The 26,538-nt window shown below is 41.8% G+C and overlaps 1 protein-coding gene across 6 annotated transcripts in view; it reads left to right on the top strand.

Moving 5' to 3' along the window:
- Nucleotides 1-26,538, top strand: part of LOC127656224 (probable E3 ubiquitin-protein ligase HERC1) — a 78,366-nt gene that overhangs the window by 30,914 nt on the left and 20,914 nt on the right. For 2 of the 6 annotated variants that reach the window (XM_052144474.1, XM_052144433.1), the window contains exons 38-55: nt 451-1,232; nt 2,184-2,409; nt 2,792-2,952; nt 5,001-5,117; nt 5,224-5,428; nt 5,855-5,976; nt 6,052-6,281; nt 7,020-7,288; nt 7,388-7,440; nt 7,609-7,809; nt 8,373-8,547; nt 10,271-10,538; nt 10,693-10,906; nt 11,211-11,416; nt 17,390-17,517; nt 17,637-17,773; nt 17,889-18,089; nt 26,332-26,462. In XM_052144474.1, the coding sequence (XP_052000434.1) occupies nt 451-1,232; nt 2,184-2,409; nt 2,792-2,952; nt 5,001-5,117; nt 5,224-5,428; nt 5,855-5,976; nt 6,052-6,281; nt 7,020-7,288; nt 7,388-7,440; nt 7,609-7,809; nt 8,373-8,547; nt 10,271-10,538; nt 10,693-10,906; nt 11,211-11,416; nt 17,390-17,517; nt 17,637-17,773; nt 17,889-18,089; nt 26,332-26,462 (3,826 nt within the window). The remainder of the gene's footprint in view (nt 1-450; nt 1,233-2,183; nt 2,410-2,791; nt 2,953-5,000; nt 5,118-5,223; nt 5,429-5,854; nt 5,977-6,051; nt 6,282-7,019; nt 7,289-7,387; nt 7,441-7,608; nt 7,810-8,372; nt 8,548-10,270; nt 10,539-10,692; nt 10,907-11,210; nt 11,417-17,389; nt 17,518-17,636; nt 17,774-17,888; nt 18,090-26,331; nt 26,463-26,538) is intronic. The other 4 variants (XM_052144467.1, XM_052144450.1, XM_052144441.1 and 1 more) reach the window with 4 other exon arrangements.

The following is a 26,538-nucleotide window of genomic DNA, read 5'->3' as shown; positions in this document are numbered from 1 at the left end:
TATGTGAGTAAAAGTAATATCTTACTAGTATTTCTTCTTCTTACATGACGGGTTGTGTGCATAGTAAAAAATATTCTTAATTTGACTAAAAAAGAATATAAACATTGGTTGTAAATGAATAAGCTCAGGTCACTTTGTCGCTGGCAGTATGAATGGGGCCTAAGGCCTTTTTTTCAGGCAATTCTTTTACCTCGCTTCTACTCCACAAGGGTCTCCCACTCTGTTTCTTTCCATCTGCTGCTCTCCTTGGTCACAACGTACAATTTTCTTCCTCCCTAATCATTTCATTTGGTCTTGCATTTGGTCTTGCATTAGCTCAGTGACATTGCATGTCCCTGGCCTTCCTCCCTGCTCCCTCACTTTCTCTCTCTCTCTCTCTCTCTCTCTCTCTCTCTCTCTCTCTCTCTCTCTTTATCTCTGTGTTTGGTTTGTCACTCTTTTTCATTAAAGCTTCCCCACTTTTTGGTCGCCCAGTGACACGCCGCTTTATAACCTGGAGCCGATTGAGCCCCTGCCCTTTGACGTATCTCGTTTCCTCGGGCTCACTGCGGCTCTGCTGTTGGATCTCACCGCCCTCGCCAGTCTGCAGGATGACTGCTCCAAACCTGCCTCCACCTGCCGGCATGAGCGCAGACACCGGCACGAACCCCAGGAAGAACGTGAGAGTGAATCACGCATCAAGCTAAAGGAGGGAACTGGAGACCTGCGTGTATCTCACAGTTTAGATGAGGTTAGAGCTCGCGCACCTCCCAATTCGCACTCCGAGAATGAGCTTGCCACCTACACGCAGGAAACTATGCAGCAGACGCCAGCAGAAGGAGGCAGAATTCTGCAGGAGATTGTGGTGTCACGTGAAAGCTCACAGGAGACAGACGCGCAGTTAGAGGTGCATGCGGTGCAGCTGACGTATCTGTATCTGGGAGCGATGAAGACTTTGAGCGTCCTGCTGAGCTGTAGTAAATATGCTGAACTGCTACTGATCCCTAAAGTGATGCCCGACAGTGACCATAATGCAGATTGTGCCAGTCCTGGGTTGAGTGTCTGTCAGGAAGAGGCAGACCTGCGATCGGCTCTGCAGTTTCTTATGCGACACATGGTGAAGCGGGCAGTGATGAGGTCACCCATAAAAAGGGCACTTGGGCTGGCAGACCTTGAGCGGGCACAAGCTATGATCTATAAACTGGTGGTCAATAGCCTACTTGAAGAACAGGAAGGCCAGAGGGCCAAACCAGGTACATCAAAAACATAAAAATCTGATACATGTAAACCCACATGCACAGTTTCAAAGGGATAGTTCACCCCAAAATAAAAATTCTCTCATCATTTTCTCACCCTCATGTTGTTCCAAACCCACATGACTTCCATGGTACTCAAAGTAATGTTAGGCAGTATTTTAGCTTCAGTCACCATTCAATTTCATTGTATGGAAAAAAGATTAAATGGCAGTCAGTTTTATTTTTTTCACAATTTTGTCCTTTAAATTATAGTAATGTCCTTTAAATTAGTCAATGTTTTCATCATATCATATGACTAAAATTGCATATAATTTGAGTCAACGCAAAAAAATCTTTAAGTTGATAATGTTTAAAATGACTAAAACATGTCAGATCGTAACAGACCAAACTTTAATTAGCCATTCAAACATTTACATCTAATTTATATATTTGTTTTTTATTTAAACGTGTATCAATAAAAGATAAGCTCCATAAAATACTGTACAATGGTCCTATATGTGAAAACCTGAGCTCTTGAAAGAATAGAATAAACTGAATATACTGAAGTATTAGCTACTTTTTAGAAGTTAGCCTGCTGTATTCTGAATTCTTCATGTTTAAAAATTCATGCAAAAATTTAAATTCTCATCATTTACTCACCCTCATGACATCACGGATGTGTATGATTTTCTTTCTTCTGCAGAAACAAAGCTTTTTAGAAGAATATCTCAGCTCTGTAGGTCCTTGCAATGCAAGTGAATGGTGACCAACATTTTGAAGCTCCAATATGCACATAACGCAGCATAAACTAATCCATAAGACTCCATAAGGAAAAATCCATATCATTAGAAGTGAAATAAGTGTGGTTGATAAACAGATAGATATTTAAGTAACTTTTTACAGTTTTTACTGATCACATTCTCGATCTCTTTTTTATCATAAACTATGTCTTTGTATGTGCTTATTTAGTGGATACAGAGTGTGAGGAGTTGGAGGGAGATAAACCGTTTCAGACTCCAGTTACCACTTCGCCCTCAGCCTCCAGCAGCACCTCCTTCATGAGCTCCTCGCTGGAGGACACAACCACAGCAACCACACCCGTTACCACTGCAACCACCCCAGTCACTGACGCTGAGACTGCACCTGCTTCTGAGTCACCTGGAGTAATGCCGCTCAGCCTGCTCAGGTATATACAGTAAGTGCACATACACATAGTTTGTCTGAGGATGTTAACATTTTATCTTTTTACATTGAATCTTCAAATGGATAGTTTAACAAAAAATGAAAATTCTGCCATCAATTCCTCACCCCAATGCTGTTTGACTTTCTTCCATGGAACAATAAATATTTTTTTAAGGTAGGATGTTAGCCACCATTCACTTTCATTGCATCTTGTTCATTCTGCCTAACATCTTCTTTCGTATCCCACAGAGGAAAGAAAGTTATACAGGTTTGGAACAACATGCGTATAAATGATGATAAATCATTTTCACTTTTGGGTGAAGTCTCTAGAATTTCCTTTTTCAAAACAATTGTCATTATTAATTGGTGTGCATGTATACTGTATGTTTGAACAGGCAGATGTTCTCTGGCTACCCAACCACCACTTTGCTGCCGGCACGTAGAGCTCAGACCCCTCCAGTCTCCTCGTTGCCCACCTCGCCATCAGATGAGCATGGCCGTAGACAGAGCCTCACATCACCTGAGTCCCAGCCTGCCAGGACCACCAGCAGGACAGGTACAAACGCACACAAAAAGAATCCCCAACATCCACAACATAATATTATAACTAGGGATGTCAAAATGTGAATTTTTGATGGTACGATTATTGTCTGATACAAAATCACGATTTCATGATTTTTACAGTTATCTGCAAATGTATCTATTATGCAACAATAAAATCCTCCACAAACATATCGCAACTTAAGTTGTATTGCAGCATTTGTTAGGACATGCAGTTAACATATATTCCTACTTTTAACTGAAAAAAAAGTTGGTAAAGTACTTGTATTTAAGTTTTTGCAATTTTCTCTATCTGCCCTCTGACACCAAAACGTACTGTACCTTTTCAACAAAAAAGTATGTATATTTCAATAAATAAAAATAAAATATAAATAAAAAACAAATAACCAAACACAAAAAATAAACTATAACATAAACCATATGTTAAAAAATAAAACGGTGCCAGACTAGGAGAGCCTTGTTTCTTTATTCAGTAATCTAACGATCGGCCGGGTAATCACAGCACATTTACGCTCACACTATTTGGAGGCATCGCATTCACAAATTAAAGCTGAACCCCTAAAATAAACAAATCTTCAGATTTACACAGTTTCAATTCAGTGTTTGACTTTACCAAAAGGTAAGTAGTGCACTACATATAATATTTACTGTGTTTGTAAAATTATAACCTTCATCTGGGCATGAATCTCTGGATGGTGATCCCTGAGGTGCTGGGAACATATTAAATGTTTTCACCGCTTTTGCTGGCACTTTTCGTCTTTACATTTGCATACTGGATACCTGTCTTCATCAACTCCAGTGTCATTTTTAGATAGACAAAATGCTCCTAAATAGCTAATTGAATTCGCTTGTACGATGGATACAACTCCGGGCGATCGCGTTGTTCTGCCATGTTTTCATTTTGAGAGTTTCACGTGCACTGAAAGTTCACGTTCTGCATGCAAGACAATCTAGACAAACTAGACAATCACCTTGTGAACTCTGTTACCGTAGTAACAGCCTCACAGACCAGCCAGGCAGAGGCAGGACACACGCGTGGCACAAGTAGTTAAACCCACACTGAAAGACTAATTTTCAGTAAAAAAAAACATTTAAAATAGACAACATGGTTGTTTTTTCAGTTTTTTTTAGCCATAGCTCCCAAATTCTTATGGTTTAATAACCATGACCAATTTAATCACGGTTAATTGTGAAATCGAGTAATCGCGACATCCCTAATTACAACTGACATCTGCATAGCCAATGAAGCGAAAACACAGATTAACTTGAACTAAGTTATGTGCTAGTCAGAATGTGTAACTTGCGTTGCTGTTTCCGTAATAATGCGCAACACTGTCTAAAAAACTTCAAATTAAAGTATAAATAATTCAGAATACAGTGATAAAGTAGGAGTGTTGTATTTTGTTTGTTTTTATTAGTGCTGTCAGTCAATTAAAATGTATAATTGTGATATTATACATATCATAAGAGAGAGCATAATGGTCAACTAGCGTTTTACAACAGTACCGCATATAGAATGTCTATGGGACTGCCGCATTTAGCTATTTTATGATAAGCTTGTAGGCTCACCTTTGTAGAAGGGCACTGGTGTGTGTGTGTTGTGAAGTCTGCTTCAGTTTAATGACTCAAGGCAAACACATTACAAAGGTTCCGACCTTCAACAAGTTATATTAACAGTAAATCCATCAATCACAGTTGAGAAAAATTTACTTGTTTAACTTTTTTAATTAATCGTATGCTGTAACTTGTTAATTCTTACAGCTCTAGTTTTTCTGTTTTTACGTGTTTCTATTTATAAATGTTTTTTAAAAATGTTATATGTAATGTTTGATATGTTACGGATTGCTTTTTGTCATTTTGCACATTATTGTCAACTAGAATGCTATTTTCCTTGACTAAAATTTAGCAAAATAAATGAATATGACAAAGAAATATTGACTTAATATAAAGGACATAATATTTTTTTTATGTAAAACTTAAAACTGCAGTCATTTCTGTATACACGTACTCAATTGCTCAATCCTGTACAAATCTGCTCTCAAGCATTATCAGACCCCAGCAGCAGACTCTCTACATCTCCACCTCCTCCAGCTATTGCCGTTCCACTGTTGGAAATGGGTTTCTCACTCAGACAGATCATGAAAGCTTTGGAAGCAACAGGTACAGAGACACTCTCTCTCACAGAGAGATAGTTTCAGAGTCAGGATCTCTTATTTTACTGTTTACAATCATTAGATGTTCAGAGCTTTTCTGTGTTTGTCTGTAGGTGCTCGTGGGGAAGCAGATGCTCAGAACATCACTGTACTTGCGATGTGGATGATCGACCACCCGGGGACGGCAGACTCTGAGTCTTCAGACCCCTGCTCTGGGGCTGCAGGAGGGGGCAAGAGCATAGAGAGGAGCTACCTGCGCTCCCCGGAAGACATCCCCAATGCTGATGCTGTAGAAATGGAGGAGGGATTCAGTGACGGGTATAATGTGACACCTATACAATGTGTGACATGATTCATAGTATAACAATGGTCATCTGACTCTGCAAACTTAGTTCATTCTTTAGTTTGGTCAATTTATGGTACTTTAAAGGGGCTATAAGCGATTTAAGACATCGACCATTTAGCTTGCATCAACAAAATACACAGCCTTTCTCTAAAACCCAGACTCTAAAGACTGTCCAGCCAATCTAACATAATTAATCGAATGATTAACAGACAGAGAGCCTTTCTGATTTGCTAGTTTTCAAATGAAATTTTTGCTTAAAAAATTGCATGCTGCTTCCCACAGAGACAGGTGTGATTGGTCACATTTAAACATTATTTCAATTATATCTGTCACGTAGTAGGTACATTTTTATGTGGTAATCAAATTAATTGCATACAATTACTTCAATCTCTCCATAGTCCTTCAGGACTTGATCAAGATTCAGCCTCTGTCTCGCCGGGTCCAACTCCTAGAGGACGCTCTGCAGCCAGCAGGAAGCACCGCTTTGACCTTGCTGCACGCACTTTACTAGCTCGTGCAGGTACATGCAGTCATGCACCCCAAGCTCTCAAAAGTCTTCACAAGCACATTACTAAAATTGTATTTTGTCATGTAGCTGGTCTGTACCGCTCAGTACAGGCACATCGAACACAAGCCCGTCAAGAAGGCTCTGGGCTGCAGCAGGAGTCTGGGCCTCTGGGGGCACTATACGACTTCAATCTAGATGAAGAGCTGGAACTGGAGCTGGATCAGGAGGCCATGGAGGCCATGTTCACCCAGGAGCTGGCATCCGACTCCAACATTCTGGGAATGTGGATCCCAGAGGTACTGGAATGGCCAACATGGGTGTGTGTGACAGTAGCCTGGAGCTGCCACTGCTTTACTACTCACTTTTAACCCCAACTGCATGGCTATACACGCAAAAATATGCTTACACACTTTATCAGAGACGCACTCCAAATAACACAAGCTTAATTTGTGATCTAAATGGGGATATAACATAGACTTGTATTGTTTTCATTTAAGCTGATTACAACTTGTATATACTAACATTAACCCTACCCCTAAAAGAAAACTGTATTTGCTTTGTTGTAATTGATTTTCAATTTAGGACATCCCTGAATGTTTTCAAAGGGAGGTTTTGTCAGAATTAGGTCAATTTTGGGGACAATTTTTAGATTGAAACTATAGCTAAATATCTACACACACACACACACACACACATATATATATATATACACACACATATATATATATACACACACATATACAGTACACTCACTCATGTTCTCATGTAACCAGCACTCAATTAACACAAACTTCTGCACAAAGCACAGCAGTTCACTCACACACTAACATTGATGCATGCTGCCACAGCAGGAAAGCTGCATATGTTAATACTGGGATTCTTCAGCACTGATCTAAGTTCCACTGGCTTTAATTAACCTTAAAATGTGTGTTGCACAAAAGCCGGTAATCAATATTTTTGTGTGCTCCGTGTGCCATTGTGAGACCAATCAAAACTTACTATACCATCTAATCTCAGTTGTTTGGCCTTGTCTTGTCTGCCTGCATGTGTGTTAGCATGTGTGTGAGTCAGATGACCGTGATGAGGTGGTTGTATGTGAGCTCTGCAGGTTGAGCGTGTCCAGCTTTAACCAGCACATGAAGAAGAGTCACCCAGGCTGCGGTCGCAGTGCCAATCGCCAGGGTTACCGCAGTAATGGATCCTATGTGGACGGCTGGTTTGGAGGGGAGTGTGGAAGTGGGAATCCCTATTACCTGCTCTGTGGCAGTTGCAGACAGAAATACCTCAACATGAAGAGCAAAATCAAAGGTCCACTGCCAGAGAGGTGAGCTGTTGAGAGAGAGCAATCACATGCGTGTCTTACAATACAAGTCACGAGTCTGTGATAAACGTATATTGTTTTTTACTGGTCTCTGTTGTTCAGGTATAAAGGTCAAGCTCCAGACCTGTTGGGAAAGCAAGACAGTGTTTATGAAGGTATTTAAAGCAGAAGATCATGCACAATAAACACACAACAACAACAACAACAAAAACTTCATGCAAGAACAAGCACTCGCAGACTTCCCACATTTATGGTAAAAATTAGTGGGAAATCTGTTTGTGTCTGGGTCAGTGTTTCTAAACGCATGCTCTTTTGTTCTGCAGAGGACTGGGACATGTTGGATGTAGATGATGCAGAGCGTCTGACCGGTGAGGAAGAGTTTGTGATGCTCTCTGCTCCGCTGGGTCTCAGTGACCGCAGGCCTGTCCCGGAGGCCGTCCATTTTCCAGACACCGACCCCCTCGGTGCTTCTGTTGCCATGGTCACTGCTACCAACAGCATGGAGGAAACTCTATTGCAGATAGGTATGATGACACCCTACTGCTGAGATTATGTGATTGATTGCATTCACAACAATACATTGCAATTTAATACAATTTATTTCAGAGTAAAACAGAATATTCAGCAAAAAATAATGTTGAGCAGGACTTGATTTCATCATATTTGGATTAAGAAATGTAATTACTATAAAATGTTTTCTTCAGAACAATGTGTTCTGATTAATCATGCACAATAACACGTTTTTTAAGAAATAGGAAAAAAGGGTGAATGTTGATTTCTGTTCACTGACCTGCAACTGTAATACAGTATTAGGGAGTGTGTACCTTATAAATGTTTACGATTAAAATGAAGGTGATTTTTACTGTTTTTTTTTATCTGTTTTTAATGTCAGGCCTTATCCATTAAACAAGAACAGAAAAAAAAATATTGTAAAAAAAAAAAAATAAGTTGGGCAATTTACTTAAGAATGGTTTGATGAACAATTTATTATATTTTGCTCATGTTTTACGAAAAGGATCCATTGTCTAGTGAGAGTTAAGTATTTTTCTCCCTTTGGATCTCAGTGTAATGCATGCTTTGTCCATAGGTTGCCAGAGTTCAGTGGATAAGAGCACATCAGGGCGATTGTCTCTGGGGGAGCAGGCGGCAGGTCTGCAGACATCTGCTGATCGCCTGGTGGCTCTGAAAAGAGTCACAGCAGCTGCACAAGTCCTGCTGGCCAGAACGATGGTCATGAGAGCGCTGTCCCTGCTCTCAGTTAGGTTAGTGTGTTTATTTATGTTTTAAGCAAGCAATAAGCATCTCAAAGTAAAGCACAACAGGGTAATCAGGAGTCTAACGTGAAGGGGTCTTTTATTAAACTTAAGGGGTTTATGACTAGCTGACTTTTATTACACAACTGCTTACCAAATAATTATAAGTAAATATATTAATGGAAACTTTAGTTTGAGTTGAAATTATTTCATTATGTGCGATGGAATAGACAGCAGAGTGATACTCAACATGAAACTAGCACAGCTGTGGTGGAAATTACTTGCTAATTATACAAAATATTTGTAATCAACTTCTCTATAGAGCTGTGTTGTAAATATATAAGTATAACCGTCTACCATATTAGTGAAATAAAAAGCAGAAATTATAAGGTAAATAAAATTGTTTTTAATTTTCATAATGGGCTGTGTGTATGGATGACAAGCTCTTTCGAAGTCAATTTTCACCTCCGCTGACCTGTCACACTCTCTTTAGAAGTTCGCAACTGACCAATCACTGTTTCACTTTCGAACAATCTCTGAAACATATAGCTGCAGGTGAGGTGTCTTGTATGTGCACCACTCTGATCTGTAGTGTTTAACACATGAGGCTCAGCATCATAATGCAGTGTTTTAGCTGTGTCAGAGCAGTTCGGTGCTTGGTGAAATCCATCTCGTGCTTTGATTATGTGTGTTACATACAGAACAGCAGTGCTCTGAGTTCAGTTTGTGTGCAAAACTGCATTGTATTTAAAGTGCTCCAGATATACTTCAGTTGCACATTTGCATAATTCCACATATATTTGGCCGTTAAAAGTTTGTAACAAATCTAAATAAACTGGACCTTATTAGTCTCAGACGAAACACACGGAAAGAGATGAGAGATTGCTGTGTGTTTGTTTCCACTGAAACGTGGCTGAACAACAGCACACAGACATGGCCATTCAGCTGTACGGACTAACCTGCTCCCGAGCAGACAGAGACAAAACTCTGTCCGGTAAGACCCGCAGGGATAGCTTGTGTGTTATACTCAGCCCACTACTCTTCATAATGTTTTTTTTTACATATGTATTCCAGCATGACAATGACACAAAACACACGGCCCAAGGAGTGGCTCAAGAAGGTCCTACTCCGCCCCCGGGTTTCGACACCAGTGTAATCAGTTCAATGGAAAGGAGGAGGCGAGAACCGGCTTGATAATATATATAATATTTTAATTATAAACTTAAACAAAAGACAAACATACATGACTGATATGTCTGTAAAATATCTCTTCTCTCGTCGCACCACTGTCTGCCATCGGCCTTTATCCCTCTCAGAGGCTTAATTAGCCTGAAAAGGGACCGGGTGTGTATAATCACAACCCGGCCCCGCCCTCCACCCTACCACAAAATGCAATTAAATTTATAACATTTTTGACATGCGTTTTTCTGGATTTTTTTTTTTGTTATTCTGTCCATTAAAATTATAGACTGGTCATTTGTTTGTCAGTGGGCAAATGTACAATATCAGCAGGGGATCAAATACATTTTTCCCTCACTGTATATATATATATATATATATATATATATATATATATATATATATATATATATATATATATATATATATATATATATATATATATAATGACAGAATGATCATGATTACTATTTTGAGCAAAATATTTGTGATTATCATTTGAACTATTATCGTGTAGCCCTACAATATATGGTCATTTGTGTCTGCTCTTCAGCGGTTCGAGTTGCAGTCTGGCAGCAGGATTGGAGTCTCTAGGCTTAACAGACATCAGGACTCTGGTGCGTCTGATGTGTTTGGCTGCGGCAGGTAGAGCTGGATTATCTACCGGTCTTGCATTAGGCCCTGGATCCTCTGAACGCCCACGAGGGGCCAACAAGCCCACCAAACCCATCTCCTGTTTGGCGTACCTCAGCACTGCTGTGGGCTGCCTGGCATCGAACAGCCCCAGTGCTGCCAAACTATTGGTTCAACTGTGTACTCAGGTAGCCAAATACCCTCATTAGTATCTAGTTTATACATTTTACATAAACAGACAATGACTGTAACTACTCTTTACATGGATATCTAGATATTTACAATTTCTTTTGTCTCACTCATCTTGTCATTCTCTTCCCCACTTTCTTTCCCTCTGTGTAGAATCTGATATCAGCTGCCACTGGGATGAATCTCACCACAGTGGATGATCCCATCCAGAGGAAATTCCTGCCCAGTTTCCTGAGGGGTGTGGCAGAAGAGAACAAGCTGGTGACGTCACCCAATTTTGTGGTGACCCAGGCACTGGTGGCCCTGCTTGCCGATAAAGGTTCCAGGCTTCGACATGGCTACGACAAGGCCGAACTGGAAAAGAGAGGTCAGTCAACATCTAGCAAACCACTTGAGAATGCCTGCCATATTATTAACTTTTTTTTCCAGCTTTTTTTGTTATAGTTTTTTTTTTTAATTGTTTTTGCAGCAGAGTGGTTGGCAGAGTTGTTGCTCTCCAAAACCTCACCCCTTTGCTTATCACCTGCATTTTAATTTCTCATGTTTTGCATGCATGTGTATTTGTCTGTGAACGTGTGTATGTATATTTATGTCTCATTCACGGCCTGGCTTTGCTCTGCTCGATTGATGCAGGGTTAATATTGCCTCTCTGTACCCACCCCTTGCTCTAGGCCCATTGGAGCTGGCAAATGCGCTGGCGGCATGCTGCCTCTCATCTCGACTCTCATCGCAGCACCGCCAATGGGCCGCACAGCAGCTGGTGCGCACACTGGCCGCTCATGACCGAGACAACCAGAGCCGGCCCCAAAACTTTGCAGATGTGGCAGGAGACCTGCGGAAGTGGTCCACTTTCAGACTAGAGGCTCATCAGAGCCGGGTATGATTCCTCCAGCTTTCTGAATCAATAGTCATTCTATGTGTTTTCTGTGTTTTGCTGTAACAGTTCTGAATGGTTTTAAAGGTGTCATGAAGTGCTTTTTTTCTTTAATAATTTTATTATCTTTCCTGAGGTTCAATGAATAATGTTATAAAAGTTTTTTGCACCAAATGGTCACAATTTAGTAATATATAATAATTTTCCACCCTGCTTTTGGCCCTTTGTCTGAAATGCTCTGCGCCTCTTTAAAACTTCAATAATTAACCCAATGTTATTATTGGCTAACATCATGCAGCCCTTCGAATTCAGCAAACTCAACCGAAAGAGAATATACAAGCCCCTCAACATTATATAAAATAAAAATGTACACAATGCACATCTAACACATTGTATCTGAGTGTTGTATATTAAACTGTTCATCTCCAGCACAACTGTATCCCTCAGCACCATAAACTATCAAACAGTCATGACATTTGAAATATTCATGAATGAATTGGTTTACTTACATATTTGAAGTGTTTTTAACTGTCCCATCATTCAATAACAGTTCTTTTGGAAAGCTTGAATCGTTTTATGGTGGTTCACAAACAATCGACACTGACATGAGCCGAAAAAACAAACTCATCATAGTCCAAAGCACAGTGAATTTACGCACACCCATACTGAAGGCGCACTCAGGTGCACATCGCCAGAAATGCAACGAAACAGTCAAAGATGTCCATCATCACAGACATCCAATGTTTACATAAACCAACAATTAAAAGTAGAGCAGAAGGGCAAAAAAACACATCCATGACAAATGTCAAAGCAACACAGGCAGCAGCTGAAGGAAAGATAATTGCTTCTCCCTTTCAGAGTTTATTTTAAAATGGCGAGATACATGACAACGATCAAAGAGTCTGTGTTCATATTCATATACAAAATAATTAAAAATAGTCAAAATGGGTCCCCTTTGGTGTTATGTTAATAATAGTTAACCACACAAGGCCTGCCATCTTGTCTTGAATGCCAGTGGTGGGGCCTAGGGTGCGATGAAGCATGTTTGTGTGATGTGTAAATACAAATGAGCAATGTGTCATGTCGTCATAGACAGAATTCAAAACAAGACATTTCAGCTGGTTGACAACTATATATGTACTTTTTAGACTTTGGAGGAATTTTTAAGTTCTGAAATTTACAATATGTTTTTGTAGTACAGTTACATCTTATACAGTGAGGAAAATAAGTATTTGAACACCCTGCTATTTTGCAAGTTCTCCCACTTAGAAAACATGGAGGGGTCTAAAATTGTCATCGTAGGTGCATGTCCACTGTGAGAGACATAATCTAAAAAAAAAAATCCAGAAATCACAATGTATGATTTTTTAACTATTTATTTGTATGATACAGCTGCAAATAAGTATATGAACACCTGTCTATCAGCTAGAATTCTGACCCTCAAAGACCTGTTAGTCTGCCTTTAAAATGTCCACCTCCACTCCATTTATTATCCTAAATTAGATGCACCTATTTGAGGTCATTAGGTGCATAAAGACACCGGTCCACCCCATACAATCAGTAAGAATCCAACTACTAACATGACCAAGACCAAAGAGCTGTCCAAAGACACTAGAGACAAAATTGTACACCTCCACAAGGCTGGAAAGGGCTACGGGAAATTGCCAAGCAGCTTGGTGAAAAAAGGTCCACTGTTGGAGCAATCATTAGAAAATGGAAGAAGCTAAACATGACTGTCAATCTCCCTCGGACTGGGGCTCCATGCAAGATCTCACCTCGTGGGGTCTCAATGATCCTAAGAAAGGTGAGAAATCAGCCCAGAACTACAGGGGAGGAGCTGGTCAATGACCTGAAAAGAGCTGGGACCACCGCTTCCAAGGTTACTGTTGGTAATACACTAAGACGTCATGGTTTGAAATCATGCATGGCACGGAAGGTTCCCCTGCTTAAACCAGCACATGTCAAGGCCCGTCTTAAGTTTGCCATTGACCATTTGGATGATCCAGAGGAGTCATGGGAGAAAGTCATGTGGTCAGATGAGACCAAAATAGAACTTTTTGGTCATAATTCCACTAACCGTGTTTGGAGGAAGAAGAATGATGAGTACCATCCCAAGAACACCATCCCTAATGTGAAGCATGGGGGTGGTAGCATCATGCTTTGGCGGTGTTTTTCTGCACATGTGACAGGGCGACTGCACTGTATTAAGGAGAGGATGACCGGGGCCATGTATTGCGAGATTTTGGGGAACAACCTCCTTCCCTCAGTTAGAGCATTGAAGATGGGTCGAGGCTGGGTCTTCCAACATGACAATGACCAAGCACACAGCCAGGATAACCAAGGAGTGGCTCTGTAAGAAGCATATCAAGGTTCTGGCGTGGCCTAGCCAGTCTCCAGACCTAAACCCAATAGAGAATCTTTGGAGGGAGCTCAAACTCCGTGTTTCTCAGTGACAGCCCAGAAACCTGACTGATCTAGAGAAGATCTGTGTGGAGGAGTGGGCCAAAATCCCTCCTGCAGTGTGTGCAAACCTGGTGAAAAACTACAGGAAACGTTTGACCTCTGTAATTGCAAACAAAGGCTACTGTACCAAATATTAACATTGATTTTCTCAGGTGTTCAAATACTTATTTGCAGCTGTATCATACAAATAAATAGTTAAAAAATCATACATTGTGATTTCTGGATTTTTTTTTTAGATTATGTGTCTCACAGTGGACATGCACCTACGATGACAATTTCAGACCCCTCCATGATTTCTAAGTGGGAGAACTTGCAAAATAGCAGGGTGTTCAAATACTTATTTTCCTCACTGTATGTCTAAATATATAGAAAAATTTGATTTTCCATTTCATGACCCCTTTAATTTAATTAGTTGCTTTGATTAGAAGATAGACTGACAATTGGTTTGGCCAATAATGTACACCGATATTCTCTTTTTCCCACTTAATTGGTAATTGGTTAATTGGGTCTTTTACATAAGGTTTTTTTTGATAAATAGAGGGTTCAACTGGAAACAACAGTGTTTACGAGTAACTTTAGGTACTCACGTAACCATGGTTCTCTGATAACAGGAGTGTGGTATCTCACTATGGGAATTCACCTCAGGTGTATCCGACACTGGAAGCAATGACACCACATCTGTCAGCTGACAGACCAGTCACATCAGTGATAAGGAGCCCCACCTCCCTATATAAGACACCGCCACAGGTTTCTTCTTCATTCTCCTGATATCTCTTTACTGTGCAACTGTAAGGAGAGAAGTGTAGTGAGATACCTCACTCCTGTTATCAGAGAACCGGGGTTACGTGAGTAACCTAAATGTTTCTTTCTAACATTCGCTTTGTATCTCACTATGGGATATAGCCAACTCCTGTATTGCAGATATGCTGGCTGAAGCAGACCATCAACTGATTTGTAGTGTCCAGTGTACACCCACCTAATCAATTTACAAAGAATGGATTGGGGAGAAACAAAATAACACACTTGTGTTTCACTATGTTATTGTTGTACAAACACCTTAGCCAAATACATTTAAACTCAGTTTTTCACAATTTCTGACATTTAATAGTAGAAAACATTCCCTGTCTTAGGTCAGTTAGGATCACTACTTTATTTTAAGAATGTGAAATTTCAGAATAATTGAGAGAATTATTTATTTCACCTTTTATTCTTCCATCACATTCCCAGTGGGAGAAGACTACATACAATTTGGTAGCATTGCCTTTAAATAGTTTAACTTGGGTCAAATGTTTTGGATAGCCTTCCACAAACTTCTCGCAATAAGTTGCTGGAATTTTGGCCCATTCCTCCAGACAGAACTGTTGTAACTGAGTCAGGTTTGTAGGCCTCCTTGCTCGCACACACTTTTTTCAGTTCTGCCCACATATTTTCTATCAGATTGAGGTCAGGGATTTGTGATGGCCACTCCAGTACCTTGACTTTGTTGTCCTCAAGCCATTTTGCCACAACTTTGGAGGTATGCTTGGGGCGTCATTGTCCATTTAGAAGGCCCATTTGCGACCAAGCTTTAACTTCCTTTAACTTCTTGAGATGTTGCTTCAATATATCCACATAATTTTCAGTCCTCATGATTCCATCTATTTTGTGAAGTGCACCAGTGTCTCCTGCAGCAACGCACCTCCACAACATGATGCTGCCACCCCCATGCATCACGGTTGGGATGGTGTTCTTCTGCTTGCAAGCCTCACCCTTTTTCCTCCAAACATAACGATGTTCATTATGGCCAGAAAGTTCAATTCATGAGGAAATTTCTCCAAAATGTAAGTTCTTTATCCCCATGTGCACTTGCAAACTGTTGTTTGGCTTTTTTTATGGCGGTTTTGGAGCTTTGGCTTCTTCCTTGCAGAGCAGCCTTTCAGGTTATGTTGATATTGGACTTGTTTTACTGTGGATATAGATACTTGTCCATCTGTTTCCTCCAGCATCTTCACAAGGTTCTTTGCTGTTGTTCTGGGATTGATTTGCACTTTTTGCACCAAACTATGTTCATCTCTAGGAGACAGAATGCATCTCCTTCCTGAGCAGTGTCCTATGCTCTTTCCTAGGCTGTGTCGTACTATGGTGTTTACACTTGCATACTATTGTTTGTACAGATGAACTTGGTACCTTCAGGTGTTTGGAAATTGCTCTCAAGGATGAACCAGACTAGTGGAGGTCCTCAGTTTGTTTTCTGAGGTCTTGGCTGATTTCTTTTGATTTTCCAATGATGTCAAGCAAAGAGGCACTGAGTTTGAAAGTAGGCCTTAAAATACATCCCTATATACACCTCCAATTGGCCAATTAGCCTATCAGAAGCTAATTGTCTAATTGCCTAAATGCATGACATAATTTTCTGGAATTTCCAAGCTGCTTAAAGGCACAGTTAGTTAACTTAGTGAATGTAAATTTCTGACCCACTGGAATTGTGATATAGTCAATTCAAAGTGAAACAATCTGCCTGTAAAGAATTATTGGGAAAATTACTCATGTCATGCACAAAGTAAATGTCTTAAATGAATCGCTGAAACTATAGTTTGCTAATAGTTTGCACAGAAATCTGTGAAGTGGTTAAATAATTAGTTTTAGTGACTTCAACCTAAGGGTATGTAAACTTCTTGACTTCAACTGTATACAAAGATGAATCTGCCCGATTCCAGCCTTGCTGAAGCGCCACCAGATCATCACCGATCCTCCACCTGGTCGTCTAATGGTTAGACGGAGACCTGGAGAGGCCTACAAGCCACAGTGTCTCGCACCAACTGTGAAATTTGGTGGAGGATCGGTGATGATCTCAGGGTGCTTCAGCAAGGCTGGAATCGGGCAGATTCACCACAATGTGTCACTCGATTGTGTTAATCCCCGGATCTCTCCTTAATGTGATAAGACCAGCCGATCTGCCACACCACCTGGACTTGCAGGAGAGGGTAAAAGCTATAACCACTTTTAACTTAAAATTAACTTTTAAAATATGTTAACCTGCCTTGACGTGCTGGTTTACACCCAGAGAAACCATATCAACACAGCAGAAAAGTATATTCACTTTGACAATGAATATATTCGCTAAATAAATAAGCAGCGCTCTGCGATGTACCTTAACTTATTGTCTAACGAACTGTTTAGCGACCAATCTTTGCGAGTCCTACTTAGATAGCTTACAATAATCTTCACAGGGAAGAGAACGAGAATGAAGAAGAGACATGTGGCGGTGTCTTATATAGGCAGGTGGGACTCCCTTATCACTGCTGTGATTTGGTCTGTCAGTTAAAAGATACCATAGTGAGATACCAAACGAATGTTAGAAAGAGAATAAAATGTATTTGTTGCCTATGCGCATTATTAGTCTCATAAAGCAGGCTGTTCACATTCAGTTGTTAGTAATTAATTCAGTGATTATCATGGTATTTGGAAATATAAACAAAAAAACTAAATCAGTAAAGCTCTAGCTTTGATGCTAAATCATTTAGTCTCTTCTAGGTGATCACATGTGTGTGGTGTAGTAAAAAAGGTCTCCTGGCCACCAGCGGAAACGATGGAACAGTCCGTGTTTGGAACGTGACCAAAAACCAGTACTCTCTGCAGCAGACATGCGTCTTAAACAAAGCGTGAGTTATTTTCTTTCTCCTGCTTTGATTAATTACAGCCTTACATTACATTACATTTGCCCTGTTCTTTTCCTGCTAAAACTGCTTCCTGAAAGGTCATGTTTCTTATGTGTTGTCAGAGATGACACCTCAGAGGAGTGTATGAATAATCTGGGCTCACCAGGTGATTCAAGCCTGGCTCCAGTGGCCTGGAGTGTCAGTGGGAAGTACCTGGCTGCAGCCATGGAGAAAATAGTGAACATCTGGCAAGTCAATGGTGGGTCACCAGGATATATGCTAATAACATTATTTAATGATTGAGTCATTGTACATATTTATGATGGAATCATGAGGCATGCTTAGAAAATATACCTTGTGTGTTTGTGCACAAGGTGGGAAGGCTTCGATGGACCTGCAACCTCATTGGGTGTCATCGTTAGCTTGCCCGGAAGAGGAGGCTGGGTCTCTGTGGGGTGGGGAGCATCGAGAGCTGCTATTGGTGGGTCGCATGGATGGAACACTGGGCCTTCTTGAGGTTCTGGATGATTCTGACATACAGAGAACTGAACTCCAACACTGCTACAGGAAAGATGGTACAGACATTTGAAACTTCCACTCAAATACATGCTAATGGGTTGAGAGTAGTATAAACACTTATGAAATGTTATTTCTCAAGTTTGATCTGTGAATGAGACCACCTTTACACATGGCCAGGTGATCCGATCACAAGTGGTCAAAGCTTAATAACTGGTGTAAACAGGGTCTAAAATGTTTTGTGATTGGATAACAAAAAACGTTAGTTACACATGTAACTGTGGTTCTGTGAATTCCGGATGACCACCAGAGGCAGTATTAAACACTACTGGATTATCGCAGCGCCAGCCAGATAGGTCGAGAGAATATACCAACAAAGTCACATAGTGACGTATGCTGAGCCCTGGGGGTTATAAACCACAGCCGCTCAGCACTCTGCCTCGGTACGCCTTTCTCGCGCATTCCGAGTGACCAAGAACTCTGGCGGTCATCCGGAATTCACAGAACCACAGTTACATGTGTAACTAACGTTCTGTTTCATTCCTACTGACTGCCAGAGGCAGTATTAAACACTACTGGATGACCCATACCAACATAGTCATGAGGAATGCCACTGACCTGTTGAAAAATTAAGGCCGCTCCTGAAGAACTGCAGAACTCACAGCATGATGAGCAGCAACGTTGACCTTATAAAACCTGGCAAACGTGCATTGGGAAGCCCAGGTAGCGGCAGTGCAGATGTCCACTAACGAAACTCCTCTAAAAACAGCCCATGAAGATGAGATGGCCCTAGTGGAATGGCAAGTTAGCCCCCGGGGCAATGGTTGCCTTGCTGCCTTGTAAGCCAGTATAATAGTTTCCACTATCCAGTTTGACAACCTCTGCTTCGACACTAGAGCACCTTTCTTCACACCACCATAGCAGACAAATAACTGGTCTGACTGTCTAAATTGAGCAGTAGTGTCTACATAACGCTTCAAGGCGCGAACAGGACACAAAAGTTGAGCACTTGAATCAGACCCTGAAGAAGTCTGAAAAGAGGCCAGTTCAATGTGCTGGTTAATGAACTGAGGAAGAAGGACTTTTGGAAGAAAAGAAGGATTGGGTCGTAGGACCACCCCGGAGTCATCCGGCAACCAACGCAAGCACAATATGCTAACAGACAGTGCGTGCAACTCACTGACTCGTTTTGCAGAAGCAATAGCCAACAAAAAGGCAGTCTTCAAGGTTAAACATTTCACGTCAATGCTTTGCAAGGGCTCAAACTGGGATGAGCAAAGGAATGCAAGCACGAGTGGCAAATCCCACACAGGAAAGTGAGGATTCCGAGCAGGCTTAAGACGGCGTGCACCCTTCAGAAAACTGCAGACAAGACTGTGAGATCCAAGAGAAGATCCACCAATTCGAACATGATATGCAGAAATGGCAGCGACATACACTTTCAACGTGGAAGCCGCTTTTCCCTCCTGCAATAAATGTTGAAGAAAACTTAAAATCCTCGGAATGTCACACGTTGCAGGATCGAGCCCTTGCTTCTCACACCATGCAGAAAAAAGCCTGCAACGGCCAGCATAGATCTGTCGTGTGGAAAAGCCCTAGCATTGGAGATTGTGTGAATAACCGCAGGATTACAATCCTCCAGAGAAGGATTTAACCCAATGGCCAGACCCAAAGCTGCAGGCGAGCTGGATCTGGGTGCCAGACGCTGGCCTCCAGTTGGGAGAGGAGGTCCTTCCTGGGGGGAAGCTTCCATGGATTGCCTGACAGAAGTCTTAGCAACAAAGGAAACCATGGTCTGGCTGGCCATCGTGGTGCCACGAATAGTACTCTGTGCTTGCACAGGAAGATCCTGTGTAACACCCCCCATAACAGAGGGATAGGTGGGAACACATATAGTAGGCAGTTCGGCCATTCGTGAGCCAGTGCATCCTGGCCCAAGGGGCTGGACACTTCTGTCCTTGCGAACCATAGACTACAGTGAGTGGTCATCTCCGAAGCAAAAAGATCTACCTCTGCTCTTCCAAATCGAAGCCAGATCCCCTGCACAACATCTGGATGAAGTCTCCATTTTCCTGGATGTACCAGATCCCTGGAAAGAGCATCCGCTGTCTGGTTGCATGCTCCTGAAATATGAGCTGCCCTCAGTGAAGCGAGTCGCGGCTGGCACCATGTCAGGATCTCGTGCGTAAGCTGTAGAGACCTGCAGGATTTCGTGCCGCCCTGGTGGTTTATATGGAACACTGTTGAGGTATTGTCGGACCGAACGAGAACATGGCGGCCTGCCAGGACTGGCATGAAATACTTTAATGCCATGAACACTGCACGTAGTTCCAGAAGGTTGATATGTTCTGTTGTCTGGGTCGGTGTTCAGCGCCCGCAAATACCCCTCTGGTTCCATGTTGCCCCCCACCCTGTGAGGGAAGCATCGGTCGTGACCAACTCCCGTCGAGAGGGAACCACACCCAGGGGCACTCCTATCTTCAACAACTCCACCTGCCTCCACCACCTCAACGCCCATAAGCAACGGTGAGAAATTACAATCAGTCGATGGCGATGTATGGTGGGATCTAGTTGCAAACTGTTGTTCCACAACTGAAGTGGTCTGAGGTGGAGTAAACCTAGGGGAATCACCACTGTAGCAGCAGTTAACATCCCTATTAGTCGTAGGACTACCTGGTACTGTAAAGAGACACCCGGGCGAAAGCGAGCCAAGAGTTGTAGAATGTTCGTCACACGTTCTTGAGACAGGGAGGCAGACATTAGGCGAGAATTCAGGGTTATTCCTATGAACGTAGTGGTCTGTGTTGGATTCAGACAGCTCTTTTTCTCGTTCACAGAAAACCCCAACTTCTGCACGTCTCAAAAGCAGTCTGGAGTCTTGCACAGTCTGCTGTTTTGTGGGGGCACAAAGAAGCCAGTCGTCCAGATAAGGCATAATACGCATACCTCTCATCCAAAGAGGAGACAGAGCTGCGCTCACACACCTTGTGAAGACACGAGGAGCAAGGGAAAGACCGAAAGGTAGAACCTTGAACTGGTAGGCTTGATTCAGGAAACTGAAACGCAGAAACTTTCTGTGATGAACAGCAATTGGGATGTGAAAGTATGCATCTTTCAGGTCGACACTTACAAACCAATCGTCTGCTGCCACAGACCTAAGAACATCGGCTGTGCGCAGCATTCGAAAAGGAAGGACCTTCAGGAACATATTCAGATGCCTCAAATCGAGAATTGGGCGGAAACCACAGTCCTTCTTCGGAACAAGAAAATATGTTGAATAAAACCCCTCTTCCTGAACTAGGGGATGAACTTTTTCTATGGCTCCCTTCTGTAACAGTGAACGAATTTCCAGAGAGAGGGCCATTGAACAAACTGCATTTTTGACAACCGTAGGAACGATTCTTGAAAATCTGGGAGGCCGGCGTCGGAACTGTAGAGTATATCCCCTGCTCAGAGTCGTCAAAATCCAAGGGTCTGCGGTGTTGTTCCTCCAGTACTCTATCTGTTCTACTGAAAAACGATCGACCGCCAGCCTGTGTGTCTCAGGCTTTATGTGTGCGACTTTTAGTGGTCGTGGGGGGGCGCTGACGGGGTCCTCCTGGCAAATGCCGATGAGGTGGCCGAAAAACTCTAGCATTCTCAGTAGCCCGAGGCCTTTGAGGGGGCTTTGACTGAGGTATAGCGTGCTGGCGGAAATATGGCTCCGGTGTGGCATAGCGATGTCGGGTCTGACCTGCTGGCATCTTAAAGGTAGGGTTGCGCTGTACCTGCGTCAGTTGACGAGTGGCCTCAGACAGCTTTACCCTCTTTTCCAAAAGTTCCGGAACATTAGGACCAAAAAGATGCCCGGGAATGAATGGAAGATCTCTCAAGGTTTTCTTGCAGTCCTCAGGTAGCCGTGCTTGGGCAAGCCACACTTGGCGGCGGGCTGCCAGAAGCGTGGCTGCAAGACTTCCCAGCTCGCGGGTTACGTGGCCCGTTGCCAAAAGAGCCGTTTGCAGAAACTGTGAAATTGAGGGATCAACATTTGCTGGTTCTAGCGTACTGGTAGCAGCAAGTAGTAACTGACAGATTGTGTTTTCTGCACGAGTTATGTAAGCAACAGACTCGTATGCCTTTTTCAGTAATGAATCTGTGCGACCACATTGCGCACTGGGACATCACACATTCCCTCGTAGAGCCTCGTCAGGAGACACCACCAAAGCTGCAACAGGCTGCTCTATTTCTGGAGCACGACTCACCCCGATGGAATCTGCTTCAGCCATAGATGCTATCGTCCGAGCAATCTTTGAGCACCGTTAGGCAGACCAGAACCAGTGAGGGCATTTGAAAACTCTGCCACAAAATCTTTACATGGTGGCATGGCAAAAGAAGTCGCAGCTGTGGCCTGCCTGAAAAAGACATTGGTTTGGGCAGATTGGACAGGTGACTCATCAAGTCCTAGACGAGCAAGAGCCATTCGAAGCACAGCCAAAGTATCATCAGAAGAGGGCTTCGGCCTGTCCAGATGACTGGACTGACCCCCCACTCGACCCCTCCGTTGCTGGAAAACCAGCGAAAAACATCCTGAGGTGATGGTTGTGCCGCAACATTCACAGCATTCCCATGATCATGAAAAAAAGAGTCAGAAGCAATCGTAGAAAGCACATTCAAGTCAGAATGATGTGAAAAACGAGGGGAATCAAGCGACTCTTCCCCGGTTCCACGATTCAGAACATTCTCATCCTCCTGTGTCATCTTCACAGGTGTAGCAGATGTTACAGGCTGAAGCGAGTGCAGCAGGCGTTTCAGCTCCGCCATCTCTGAAGAAAGTACAGAAACCGTCTTAGAGAGTGAATTTTCCTCGACACGCGAATGTTCATCACTTCGCGATGTGGCCCTCCTCTTACATGGGAGGGGAGCGCCGGCTGCCGCAGACGCCCTACGCTTCTGAGTGCGAGAAGGGGCTACATCCAACTGCCCGAGTTTCACCGTTGAATTGGGGTCTAACTCAGCAAGACGGAGCCGCCGTTCCGACATAGGTAAAAGACTGCAGTGCAGACACGGGTCCATGAGAGCCTCTCTCAGATGTTGAACACCCAAACACGACGGGCAGATGTCATGACCGTCGTCCGGGAGGAGATTATTAGGGCACAGCTTACAAGTCAGTGGGAAACCAGTGGCAATCGAGCTGTGAGCCATAGTTACTCGCTAATAACACCTTCGGATAGAACCGTAAGGTTTATTCAAGCAGAATGATCGTAACGAAGCAGAATACAGGAAAAAAAATTATTATATAATTCCTGCGGGTGAACAGACAGGTAATGTCCAGAATATCTCACGAAAAAATAAATAAATGTCTAAAATGGCCGATGGATTGAACCAAGGGGCGCAGAGTATCACGTAAGTTTGAGGAAAAAAGTTCAGAACAACTGTGAATAATGAAAATGTCAACGGGAGACCGTTAACTTATAGCGCGGAAAACACCAGCCACCGGATAGCACCGAGAGGCACAGAGTGTTACCGACGAAAAAGAATGAAAACTCACCAAAATGCGGCTAAAAACACTTCAAATCCGTTGAAGTGGCGTAGATGCGCGCTGACACAGCTTGTGAGGACGATATCTCGCTGCTCTTGTAAGCTGCACTTGACAGCGCAATCTATCACTTATGTAAAAACGACCTATCTCAACCAGGCGAGAAAGCGAAAGAGGCAGAGAGCTGAGCGGCTGTGGTTTATAACCCCCAGGGCTCAGCATACGTCACTATGTGACTTTGTTGGTATATTCTCTCAACCTATCTGGCTGGCGCTGCGATAATCCAGTAGTGTTTAATACTGCCTCTGGCGGTCAGTAGGAATGAAACAGAACACTTACGGAGGGCGTCAAAAACGCACGTAACCACATTGCATTTGAGGTGTAACTTGTAATTTGTCCTGATGCATCCTGGACAGCAGCGAAGCACCACCCCTCACCTGTCAATCAACCACTGGCTAAAACAAAAGTTTAGACTTTGCAAGTTACAACTGGCTTTAAAAGGAAATAACCCTCCGATCGAAAATGTGGGGGGGGGGAGAGCATACCTGCAAGAGAACTTCACAACACTTCTTCAGTGTGTCTGATATCAACATGCAGGGTCACAGATGTCAAGAACACACATCTGAAGCTCAGTTAATACAGGACCACATTAAAAATAATGCAAATTCTGCTCAATGTTTCGTTCTTTGATAAAATTACAGCCACATGTGGGAGAAACAGTGCACCATTTTGATCACGCGTTCTCTGTCGTTTATGACTTTTAAGCGGTTTTATTATAATGCAGCAACACATTGACATAGTGATTCATGAAATCAGGGACCCTCCCATTGAAATCCGAACAAGTGGTTACAGGAAACACATTTGATCGACTAGGTTTAAACAGCGGTGTCTCTCCTGACCACATTTGAGCGGATCACCCTAGAAGGGATAGTTCACCCAAAAATCCCTAGATGCATCTTAAAGGGATAGTTCACCCAAAAGTCTCATCATTTACTCACCCTCTTGCCATTCCAGATGGGTATGACTTTCTTTCTTTTCCTGGAAACAAATGATTTTGAAAAATATATATATATATTTTTAGAGGAAAATATCAGCTCTGTAGGTCCTCCCAGAACAAGCACATGAAGTCACCGTAAAATCCATAAGACTTTGGTTGTTAAATCTATATCTTCAGAATTTATATAAGTCTGGGGGATTTGTATTTTTATATATATATATATATATATATACTTTGTATAAGTCCTTTTTCAATATAAATTCTCCTCCTTGCCCAGTAGGTGTTGATATGAACTAGTGTTGGGTTCGAGTCCACCTTAGTCGAGTCCGAGTCTTTAAACAATGAAGTCGAGTCTGAGTCCTAAAGGGGCCAAGTCTGAGTCCAAATTAATCTGTTCAAGAATCTGAATTAAAATGTACCTGTAAACTCAACATCAATATTTTAAGCTTATTTTAACCATCACAACTAAGAAAAAGTATTTTTCAATATAAATGAAAAAAACAAATGATTAGTACATTACTGAACAAATTTCAAAGTAGTTTCAGAATGAAAGCATGCTTTAGGTGTATGAAGATAAAGCTGTCCTTCAACACACTTCTTATTGTGTTCTGTTGACATTTCAGTTATTTGTTGCTTTCCCCTCCACTCAAACATTGACTAAAGAAAGTGAAAGCTGCGTTAGTCATTACAACCATTGTTATTATTTCACATTTTTATTTAGTTTTTATTACTACTTCATTTTAAATTTTTCCATTCAATTTAGTTTTGTTTCATCTAAAATCATGGATGAAATACATTTAATCTAATTATATACATTTAATGTGTATACATGTTTAATAAATTGTAATATTATAACATTTAATAACGTCCATTAAATTAAATACAACAACATAAAATAAAAATATTAGTACACTTCACACTTTTCAGTCCTCCTGCTGTGTCCAGGTGTCGCCTAATGCCCTAGAGTCAAGATAAAAATGTTGTCAAACTCGCCTTGGGCTGACGTTTCATTCTTTTCACATTATATTTAATATGGATATTAGGTGAATAGAGACTTCTTCTCTCACTTGTGTTCTTTGTTGTATTTTCTGACTTTTTTGCCATTGAAACTCAAATTTAAATGGCATTGAAGTGCCAGGTCTCCAGGTGACACACAGAGTTTGCGCTACAAATATGTGACAGACTGAGTTGTACAATTTCCATCATTGTCTATCTCATCCGTCATATTAGTTTAAATGACCCTGATATGTAGTAAATTTGATTTTGTCTCGATATAGTCAACATTTTCAGTTAGAAATGACTTTGCGTAGTTAAGCTTGAGTCTGATAAAACATGTGTTTATTTAATAATTTGCAGAGTTGGGGAAAGCACTTTTTAAAGTGTACATACATTATTGATATTTCAAGTCCGAAAGGTTCGTGTCCTTTGGAATTTGGGCATTCCAAATTGGAATGAAAAAATCTATTTGTTTATCTTTTTCTCACCCACACTTATTATATTGCTTCTGAAGATATGGATGTCACTACTGGATCTATATGAATAATTTTTATGGTGCATTTATGTGCTTTTGAAACTTCAGAATTTTGGTACCCATTCACTTGCATTGTGAGGACCACCAGAGCTGAAATATTCCTTTAAATATATGCATTTGTCATATACATCTAGGATGGCAAATTATGAGAATTTAAATTTTTTAGTGAAATAATCTCTAATATAGGTATAAACTGGGTCTAAGGCTACTTTAAGATACTTTCACTTTGTCATCGTTGTCTGTTACTGTTCTCTACAGTGGCTGTGATGCAAATTGCATGGTACAGTGAGGACCGCCCCTTTGCTGTTGGATATGCTGATGGGAGGCTTCTGATTGGCTCTAAAGACCCTTTAGAGAAAGGATCTGTGGTAGTTATTGATGCCCACAAGGTTAGTCATCATGATTAATATTTATATAGACTGACACACATGAACACATATAAACAGACACATAACTATGGTTTCA

This window comes from Xyrauchen texanus, chromosome 2 (assembly GCF_025860055.1).
Source record: "Xyrauchen texanus isolate HMW12.3.18 chromosome 2, RBS_HiC_50CHRs, whole genome shotgun sequence".
In the NCBI taxonomy this organism is placed as follows: Eukaryota; Metazoa; Chordata; class Actinopteri; order Cypriniformes; family Catostomidae; genus Xyrauchen; species Xyrauchen texanus.
The sequence above is the reverse complement of the archived record's forward strand: the minus strand, read 5'-3'. Positions and strand labels throughout refer to the sequence as shown.